Source organism: Eublepharis macularius, chromosome 1 (genome assembly GCF_028583425.1).
Source record: "Eublepharis macularius isolate TG4126 chromosome 1, MPM_Emac_v1.0, whole genome shotgun sequence".
Classification (NCBI taxonomy): domain Eukaryota; kingdom Metazoa; phylum Chordata; class Lepidosauria; order Squamata; family Eublepharidae; genus Eublepharis; species Eublepharis macularius.
The window spans coordinates 150,452,793-150,463,468 of record NC_072790.1 but is presented as its reverse complement, the minus strand read 5'-3'; the positions used below and the strand labels follow the sequence as shown (position 1 = coordinate 150,463,468).

At 43.9% G+C, this 10,676-nt stretch overlaps 1 protein-coding gene across 1 annotated transcript in view; it reads left to right on the top strand.

Moving 5' to 3' along the window:
* The window catches only part of LYST (lysosomal trafficking regulator), a 159,838-nt gene that overhangs the window by 76,516 nt on the left and 72,646 nt on the right, over positions 1–10,676 (top strand). Inside the window, exons 16-19 of the mRNA XM_054975108.1 lie at positions 85–275; positions 2,239–2,484; positions 3,229–3,402; positions 4,176–4,325. Coding sequence (XP_054831083.1) covers positions 85–275; positions 2,239–2,484; positions 3,229–3,402; positions 4,176–4,325 — 761 coding nt within the window. The remainder of the gene's footprint in view (positions 1–84; positions 276–2,238; positions 2,485–3,228; positions 3,403–4,175; positions 4,326–10,676) is intronic.

Sequence of the window (10,676 nt, the reverse complement as noted above, 5' to 3'; positions counted from 1 at the left end):
ATTAACTCAAGTGTTGGGCAGCTGTGCATTTACATTTGAAGCAGCAAGTACCAAAGAGTTACAGTGTGGTTTTTGTTCTTATAGGTGCAAAAATTGGTCCGGAAGAAGCTTTTTATCTCTATACCTGTGGACCAGACTTCACCTCTGTAATGCCTTGTAAATACGGCAAAATGATAATTGATGATTCCAAATATTTAGATAAAGATATTCTGCAATGTGAACAGATTGAAGAATTTTTAATGACAAAGAGAGAGGTGGACACTGGACCATTAATTGTAAGTTTAATATTAATATGTTATGGTTATTTTTTAAAAGTATGTTGTACTTCGTAGCTACCCAGGTTTCAGCTCCTCTTGAGCAAGAATAGGTGTGTGTGGCATATAATTACCTAATAGTAATTACCCAATCTAGTGTGGCATATAATTACCCAATAGTAAACTTATTTTTGACTGTCACTCGGATAATTTTACCTTGTATCTGCTTGATTGCAACAGTAGCATAAAAGGGGGCGAGAAAACGCTTTCTGTTGGAGTGAAGCTGTGAACAGATTGTAGGAAAGGAAGTCTGGTGGAATGCTGAATGAAATATCCAAAAGCAAAACTATGGGCCGATGAGTGCTGCTGTAGCACAGTGATTAACTCAGGACATGGCCTTGGTTAAGCCACTCCTCTCAGCCCCAGCTTTCCAGCTGTATTGTGGGGATAATAACAACACTAACTTGTTCACTGCTCTGGGTGGGGCATTAATCTGTCTCGAAGAGTGGTATATAAGTGTAGTTGTAGTTGTTTATAGCCCTGTGGCGCAGAGTGGTAAGCTGCAGTCCTGCAGTCCAAGCTCTGCTCACGACCTGAGTTCGATCCTGGTGGAAGCCAGGTTCAGGTAGCCGGCTGAAGGTTGACTCAGCCTTCCATCCTTCTAAGGTTGGTAAAATCAGTACCCAGTTTCCTGGGGGTAAAGTGTAGATGACTGGGGAAGGCAATGGCAAACTACTCCGTAACAAGTTTGCCAAGAAAACATCGTGATGCAACATCCCCATGGGTCAGTAATGACTCGGTGCTTGCATGTACTGAGTTCATGGTAGTAGTGGGATTTAAACCAGCAGGGTGGCGATTTGTAGCTAAACCACTTAATCACTGTGCTGCAGCAGCTCTCATCAGCCCATAGGTTTGCTTTTGGATATTTCATTCATCTGTTTTTCCCAAACAGCTATATGTTTTGGGCACAATGAATATCTTTATAGTGCTGGTTCAGGAGGGAAGACTCCCAACTTATACTGGCTCTGCTAGTGGAAGAAAGAAGTTGAGATGACTTTTGCCTGATTTTCTCCTCCCTGCTGTAGCCCCTTGTGTCTCATGTCATTCCTTGCATCAGTTTGGTGGATGTCATAAGGAACTGTGAAAAGAGAAATGTGGGGATAATTTGCATCTGCAACTACCTTCCACTTGTGGTTTATAGCATCTAAACCAGTCTTTGCTCCTCCTTTAAACCAGTTGAAACTGCTAGTACACAAATGCTAATGGCTAGAGATGTTCCCTGTTTTTGTCTTTTCCCCACAATCACTTCTGACTCCAGGGAAGTTGATTTCCAGAGTCACTGGAGCTGCCTGGAGTACTAGGCATCTAGGTCAGTGAGCTGCGGTGGAGGGAAGGGACTATTGTCCCTGCCTTATATATCAGCAGACCTCTGCTGATACAAGAAAAGATCTCCAGTCACCCTCTCTATTGGACTCTTGCTCTTTTCTACTGCTACAAACTAACATGGCTACCCATCTTGATCTACATCAAGATCAGTTGACTTCAGGAATCAACTTTCCTGGGATTGCACATGGAGCTAGAGGGAAAGGAAAGTGGGTAAGATCTACAGTCCTTATATGAGCAGCTTGCTGAATCCAACTCTTTAAGAATGGCAAATGAAATAGGTGGACAGGTGAAAGAAGGTGTGATACAATGAAGGACTGACTGGGTTATGTAACTATACTCTCGTCTCCCACCCTAAAGAACTTGTTTCTTCCCCATCCACCTGATCTATAAATTGTTGCCTCCTCCCTAGTAATAGTGTTCAACTGTTACCCCTAAGGCTGCCTATAAGACTTAGAAAAATAGCTATCATTTTATTAAATAACCTTGTAGAGATAAACTGGTGGCACATATTGTATGCTTCTGTACTGTAATAGGCACTTAATAGGAAAATTGGGATTGAGTATAAACTGTGAATGCCTTAAGGTATTTTCTTTTTCAGGAAAGTCTTGCTGCTGTTTATACCCCGTGTTGCCCTGGCCACTACACAATCTATGAGCCAGTAATCAGACTTAAAGGTCAAGCAAAAACTATACCTTCCCAACGACCTTTCAGTTCAAAAGAAGTACATAGCAATTTGCCAGATCCTCATTATCTGAAGATGTTGCAGGCAGATGAATACAAAGGTCTTCAGGGAATACTCCATGAGATTGGTGGAACTGGGGCATTTGTCTTCCTTTTTGCCAGGGTAAATATAGAGAAAATTACTTTGTGTATTAGTAGTCTTGTTAAGACATAGACATTCAAATTGTATTGTTTGTTGGAATGAGAGGTAATAATGTAAAGAAAATAGGTGCCACAAATATAGAATTGAAGTAAGAAAGAGGCCAAAAGGAGAGTTGATGTTGAGTAGTTGCTAAGAGTCTAAGCTATAACCTAGGGATCTACTTTGAATCTCTTACGTGTGTGTGAAGTTCTTGGAACAATCAAAAGTGTGGTGTAGTGGTTAAGAGCGGCAGAACTCTAATCTGGAGAACCGGGTTTGATTCCTCACTCATCCACTTGAAGCCCACTGGGTGACCTTGGATCAGTCACAGCTTCTAGGAGCTCTCTCAGCCCCATCCACCTCACAGGTGACTGTTGTGGGGATAATAACATACTTTGTAAACTGCTCTGAATGGGTGTTAAGTTGTCTTGAAGAGTGGTATATAAAGCGAATGTTGTTGTTGTTGTTATTATAAATGCTAATTGTTGTGTCCAGTGCCTAGTCTCAAGGCAGAGAAATGCATGCACCATCCTTCCCTTATTGATTTAACTTATACTGTCTCGGCCACAAGCATGCTGCTGACAAAGAAAAGATGTCGCTATTACGTTCAGAGGACATGGCTTTCTATATATAGTCAGCCATGTGCTAAAGAGAAGTTACAGTATAGTACAGTTAACTCTTACAGTGCTTTATTAATTAATGTATAATGTATTATCTTATTTTTAGGTTGTAGAGATCAGCAGCTGTGAAGAGACACAAGCCTTGGCTCTAAAGGTTATACTTACCTTAACAAAACACAATCAACAGAGAATACATGAGTTAGAAAACTGCAACAGTTATTCAATGATTCATCAAGTGTTGATAAAACCCAAGTGTATTGTTGGATTTCACATTTTGCAGGTAAGGGCCACACTGAAACTCATGTTTTCTGGCTAATCTTGGAAAGATAGTTAATCTGCTTCTTAAAGTTCATATACATTTGTTTCATTCTAAGGACTTGGTCAAGGAGCAGTGAAACAAATCGACGTAGTCCATTAAAACAAGCATGCAATTTAGCAGGCTTAGGCATTCTCAAATTGTTTGGGGTCATACTGTTGGTTAGGATCTAATGATAAGCTTAATATTGTCCTTGTGGATGTAAATGTAGCCTGAAAGTCATTTGTTATCCAAAGACATTTTTATCCTTTTAATGTTAAAAATGCTCCTCTTGTGGATGGATTTTGAGCTCTAATTTTTATCCTATATGTTTTTGTTCTATGCATTTCATCACTTTAAAGTTTGAAGGTATAGATTATTCAATATTATCACACAGAATGGATCCACTATAATTGCTTTCTTTATTATGTGACATCGACACAAGTACAGAAATGGAGGGGAGGGAGGATTTGTTTAGAAGATGTAAGTCTGTGAGTCTTGTTTTTTTCCTGCTGAAAACATAATCCTGTTGGAAAAGTTATTTTTAATTTTTAAAATCAATGATCCTTTGAAATGTAAAACGGAAATCTTAGCTGTTAAGTAGAAATTCTTGTATTTTAAAATCACAGTGAATTTACCACGGGTCAGTATGCTGTTAAACAAGTAGGCAAAATCACCACAGCCAAACCAGATGGTGCCATGGGGTTTTATCATTGCTATTTTCTCCACTAAATGTGTGTGCTGTTTTTTTTTTAAAGACTATCCTTGCAGGTTGCTGCAGTGAGAAAATAATTACTCTAAATAACAATGGAGAATTTACTCTTGATGTAGAGACTACAGCAGTAATCCAAGATATTAAATTGCTGGAAGAGTTATTACTTGATTGGAAGATATGGTCTAAAGCTCAGGTAATATTTATTTATTTACAAAATGTGAATGCTGCCTCTCCAGAGACCTGCAGATAGTAACTACTAGTTTTCAGATAAATGAAAGATGAAATATTTTGTTCATATCCATTAAATGTTATCTATTCCATCTGAAATACTTGAACTTGTTTCTAAGTTCTCTGGCTATTAGAGTGAAGAATAAATAATCCAAAACTTGCATTAGTCATCCTCATGGGTTTATGCAGTTTTCCATATATTTAAAAATGTAAGTTGAACATGACATATGTGAATATGATAAATATTGAAATACTTTGAAGAGTTTAGGAAATAGGTGAATCCAATGTCTGTAGACTGCATGTGCCATTGTGTATTTTATTTATTAAACTTCCATGCTATTTCTTAATAATTTAAGTGAGAACCTTTTAACTTGAGTACCTTTTACCTTTATCTTTGCCAGAATAGAATTTATTCCTCTTGTGTGGCTCAAATGTGGCTAAATAACATCATTGGTTGTGAAAATGCTTTTATTGTTATATTAATAACAGTAATTCTTACCAAGCTGAACAAAACAGAAAAAATAATACGTCATAGAACAGAAGTTTGGTAAGAACAGAAGTTTGGTTAAAACAGAAGTCTTAAAGATTAACAAACTGTATTCTAGCATGAGGCTTTATGCATCAGATGTCATTTCTTCAGATGCATGTCATACTGGTTTGTTAGAGAGCCTAAGAGGCCCTCCATCAGTCCTTCAAAGAGGGTGTTCATTTAAAATCTTATATCCACTTTGTTAAGGGGCCCAGAGATAGTGAATCTAAGCAGCACTCATTTCGAGGGGGAACGCACTGGAACAGCATTCCGGCAGTTCCCCCAAGTCAGGGGCCACCGCCCCCCTGACTTTAGAGCTGTTTAGGCCTTGATTGGGGCTAAAATGGCCCGAATCGGATCGGTCCCCCCCCCCGGCAGCGACCCGATCCTAGCTGTTTTGGCCTGGATTGGGGCCAAAATGGCCCAGATCGGGTTGGTGCCAGGCGGGGAAAGCCTCCCCGACCTGGTACCAACCTGGACCCAGCCATTTTGGCCCCAGCTATTTTGGGCCTGTTTTCCGCCCCAATCCGGGCCCAAAATTGCCATTTTTGGCCCGTTTTGGCCTGGATTGGGGCTGAAACGGCCAGGACCAGTTGGTGCCAGGTGGGGGAGGCTTCCGCTGACCGGCACTGACCTGATGTGGGCCGTTTTGACCCCGATCCAGGTCAAAACGGGCCCAAAATGGAAAATCACTCTGGGAGATATCTGGCGGGCTAAAGGGGTAATTTTCAACCAAACTTCACCACATTTGGAGGAACCTACTCTTGACTGTCCTCTAAAGTTCCGCCAAGTTTCATGAAAATTGGACCCCGGAGGCCAATTTTATGGGCCCCCAGAGTAAGTGACCCCACCCACTCTCCATTATTCCCTATGCAGAAAAATATCTGGGAGATATCGGGGGGGGGGCTGGTCATGACATTTTTTTGAAAACTCCACCAAATTTTTAGGAGATTTCCTCCTTACTGTCCTCTAAAGACCCTCCCCCCAAGTTTCAGCAAGGTTGGACCTCTGAGACCAATTCTATGAGTCCCTGAACAAGGTGCTCCTGGCCACTCCATTGTTTCCTATGGGAATCAAAGTCAAAACTGACTCCCATTGCAGAAACAAACTGGGGCGAGGCTGCCATGACCAAGGCACGCTCCCAAATGCAAGCTAAGCTCATCCCAGAGAAAGCCCAGTAGAACCAAACTGAAGCACAGGAATGGAATCCCCTCCAAAACCAGTGAGGGAAGGGAACCAACACTACATCAGAGAATCACATCTGTTCCACCCAAATCACATCTATTCCACCTAAACCAAACTGAAACAAGGGACACTGCTGAAACTTAGACCAACAGAAGTAAACTGAAGCAAGGGAATGTCTTGTGTTTGTGCTTGGGTATTGCTTGGTTCTATTCTGTGATGTTTTCCAACTGGCTGAACACAGCGTTTGGCTGCTGTGAAGCAAGGGGACCAAATTCACACCAGAGTCACATCCATTCACCCAAACTAAACTGAAGCAAGGAACACCCGTGCAACTTAGCCCAATAGAACCATTGTCAGTCACAGCAGCTAGGCCCTGGGTTCAATCAGTGGAGGAATACCACAGAACAGAATCAGGCAGTACCCAGCCACAAGCACAAAGCAACGGCAAGTAAGCACAATTGCATAAAATGGATCCTACCCACATGGCCTCAGGCTGAAATTGACAGTGAGGTACTTGAGAAACCCAAGTAATCTTCTATCTGTAGCAGCCTTCATCATCGCCCCCCTCCCACCCATGCAATGAGGAAAGTTGACATTAGAACAACACATAATGTACATTATATTACACAACAGCATTCTGTAGATTCATCTGGGTGTTTCTGTAGTGATGCTTCCTTCACCTACCCAGTCCAGTTACTCCCTCTCCATGGTGACAGCAATGTTCTCCACCGTGAGTGCCACATTGAGAACCTTGGTGTGGATCCAAGCCTTGTAGTAGCTGGCCTGGTGGTCTCCAATCTGGACTTGCTTGACATTGGTCATCCCACTCTGAAGGTTATTGGGTTGCCACTAGTGCACAGTAAGCAAAAGGTACACATACTGCAACTGAGTGCAGGTCTAGATGTCCGACTGTGCCTTCATGTGCTCCTTGGCAGCCCTGTGAACCGAGGGCACCATGGTCCTGCTCAGCATGGAGTGAGCAGGGGGCATGTATCAAAGACAGAGACTGGTCGTCAAGATGATTCAAATCCTCCAACTGACCCGGGCCCTACAGAGCTGTCATTGTGCAAAGCAGGCGTCCTCCGTCTTCTGGAAATGCTCCCAGACACTGGAGGACAAGGGGGGGCATGCTGCTCTGCAGCTGCAGGCACACCAGGAGGCACTTTCTATGAGGCCCTCAGGCCAGACAAACCATGTCTAGGGTGGGCAGAAGATGGCTGAGGGTGGAGAGGCTGAGATGTGGGTGTCACCACTTCCACAACCTCTTCCTTCACCATCCTCTCCTCCTGCCTCACCCTGAAATGCCTGCTGCTGGCCTCAGAGGAAACTAGAGAAGGCTCACCAATGGTAGGTTCCTCCACCAGTTCAACATCCTCCAGATCTCTGGGGTGAGCATGAGGGACAGAAAACTCATGTCCCCAAGCCCACCGCAAAAGGCTTCTCATGCTGCTCTTCCTCCCGCTGCTGGGTCTCAACAGCTGGAGAAGGGGGAGCCTCAGCAGCAGGCCCCTGCCTCATGCTAGCTCTTGCCTCAGGCACCTGTTGTGGGGGTGGTGCTCCTGCAACTGCCTCAGGAAAGAGGGCTTTGGGAACCCTCAAGCTGGTGAATGCAGCTGTGTAGGGGTGGGCCTCCTCCGCCCAGGTGGGGAAAGAGCTGCAGCCCTCCTCCTCCCCTCCACACCTCCAATCATATCCCTCATTTTTATCCCAGGGCCCTTCTCTGGTCTCCTGTCACTCATTCCCCCCCCATGGATCCTACACTAACTAGTAATTAACCTTATTAAACAGTTAAATTACCAAACTACCTACTCTGAAAGCTTGCTTTGTGCATCTAAACTTGGAGATAGATACTCAGATCTCTTTTAAAAAGGCTATATTTAGGTATGTGGCTCTAGACTAGCAAGGAGCTGAATTCCTCTTAAGGAATTACGCTATCCCAGAACCCCAATCTACAGATATGACAAAAAACCTACTTCTAATGTGCATGGCCTGACACAGAGGAAGCCTAGTTAAGGGTCACTAATGGGCAGCCTGTTTATCTATAGAATTTGGTTAGAACCTGAACTCTTCTTAATTCCTATACATGTTTATTAAAGGAGAAAAAAAAACCTCTGATCGGTCCCTAAAAGGTACCAATTAAATTTTGCTTTACAAGACCTACAACTAGCCTATATTAAAAACACTTTTTAAATGTTCACAACTGTCTCAGGATACCCAAAAAATACACCCAACACCCAAACACCACTAGGTAACAAGGTAAATCGAACCAAGCATCCCAGCAAACAACAGCCAACAACAATTTAACACCAAACCAAACTTAGGCCTATTCTGCATGGCACACTTTAAGCCAGCAATACTAAGCATTCACGCCATTCGGTGCTGAAACAGCTTGGGTTCCATCATTCTGTACTGCACAACCTCAAGGCAATTTGGTGTCTGCTGACAAGTTGAGATGTGTCTGTTTGGAGCCGCATTTTGTGGGAGCTGGAGCTGACGTTATTTTGTTTTTATTTTTTTGTACTGGGCCGTTCCAGGCCCACTGGAGAGGCAATTGCTGGTGGATTTCTGGGGGAAAACATGTAGTTTTCCTGCTTGTTCCACTCTCATTTTTTAAAAGCCAAGCCAGGAAAAGGTTAAAATGATGCTGCTTTGTTCCCTCCCAGCAGCTTCCCTGCCGCTTTGTTTCTAAACGGCTGTGCAAAATGCTTGACTTTTTCTCTTTGGTATTAACAGAAGCCTGAAACATATGAGGAGGGAGGGGAAAGCAGCCATTTAATCCTTTCCTGGCTTTCATTTTTATTTATGTCATTTATAGTCTGCCTTTCTCACTGAGACGTTATGCGGATTACATAACATGAGATTAGTACAATCAGTATCGAGGACATTTCTGTACAATAACATTAATAACATTCAATTTGTATAATAACATTCGATTTATATACCGCCCTTCAGGACAACTTAATGCCCACTCAGAGCAGTTTACAAAGTATGCCATTATTATCCCCTCAACAAAACACCCTGTGAAGTGTGTGGGGCTGAGAAAGCTCCAGAGAACTGTGACTAGCCCAAGGTCACCCAGCTGGCTTCAAGTGGAGGAGTGGGGAATCAAATCCGGCTCTCCAGATTAGAGTCCTGCGCTCTTAACCACTATACCAAACTGGCTCTCACTACATCAAAGTGGCTTTCAGTATCAAGGACATTTCCACAACAATGTCATAGGATTTTACAAAGATGCAGCATTTGCAAGAATCCAATATAGAGTTGAAGAATTAATGAAACAGAACATAATCAATTCTAGGACTGACATTAGATAACATGAAGCACAGGTAGTATAGGAGTACATATTCAAGCAACAGATAATATACAAGGCAACATAGTGATGAAGTCTATGGTCCCTAACTCATTAGCAAAGCATTTGAGAGCCGCTCTCTACAATACTTCCCTCCTATCTGAGTAAAAAAGTCTTTTTGAGTAATTTAGTTTTGCATCATTTGCGGAAAGCCAGGGGAGTGGGAGCTGTCCTGACCTCCTCAGGCAGACCGTTCCATAGGGTAGGGGCCACCACAGAGAAAGCCCATGTGCAGGCTGCTATTGATTTCACCCATGTGCAGGCTGGCACCTGCTAGAGATTCTGTTCAGATGAGGGAAGCTGCCATGGAGGGACGTGAGGTGATCTCGTAGGTATGCTGGGCCAAGGCTGTGAAGAGCTTTGTATGTAATAACCAGTACTTTGAATTGAACATGGTAACTGATAGGTAGCCAATGGAGCCAGGGGGAATATGCTGTAACATTACAACCCATTCCTGACTTTGGGGGAAAAAAGTGTGCACATACCCCCATGAGAGGAAGGGAAAAGCAGCTGTTTAACCCTTTCCTGGCTTTTAAAGCCAGCAGGGAATAAGCACCAACACTAGTAGGGGTGTGCACCAGGGAAATATTCGGTTTTCCCACTTCGGGTTTACCCGAAGCTTCGGTATGCTTCGTAATGATTCAGAGCATACTGAAGTGAGATTCCCACCTCCCCCCTGAATCCCCCTTCCCTCAACCTCAACCCCTTTACTGAAGGCTGGAGCAGGCGCCTCTGCTGCCGCAGCAGTCAGCAGGGCAGCGGGGAAGGCCACAGCCGGCGCCTCCACCACCCACGGTGCTGCTTTGGCCTCCATGGCAGCCAGCAGGGCAGCAGGGAGTGCCGCAGCCAGTGCCTCCGCCACCCTACCGCTGCTTTGGCTGCCGTAGCAGCCAGCAGTGTGGCGGGGAAGGCCACAGCCGGCTCCTCCACTGCCCGCGCCGCCACTTCCGCTGCTGCCAGTATGTCCCAGGTAAGTGGGGTGTTGGTGGGAGGGAGCCCTTTAAAAAGGCCCTGAAGCTTTCCGAAGCGACCTCAATCGGTTTGGGAAGCTTTGATTCAGTATTTCCGAATTGGGGCCATCATACTGGCCCCAATTCGGAAATACAGAATCTTTATGAATCGGGCCCGGTTTGGGTTTTTTTTCTGAACGAGAACCCGAAGTGCACACCCCTAAACACTAGGACTCATTCCTGGCTTTGAAAAGAAATAGACTGTGTGCATACCCAGGAAGAAGGAAGTGAACTGAGAAGCAG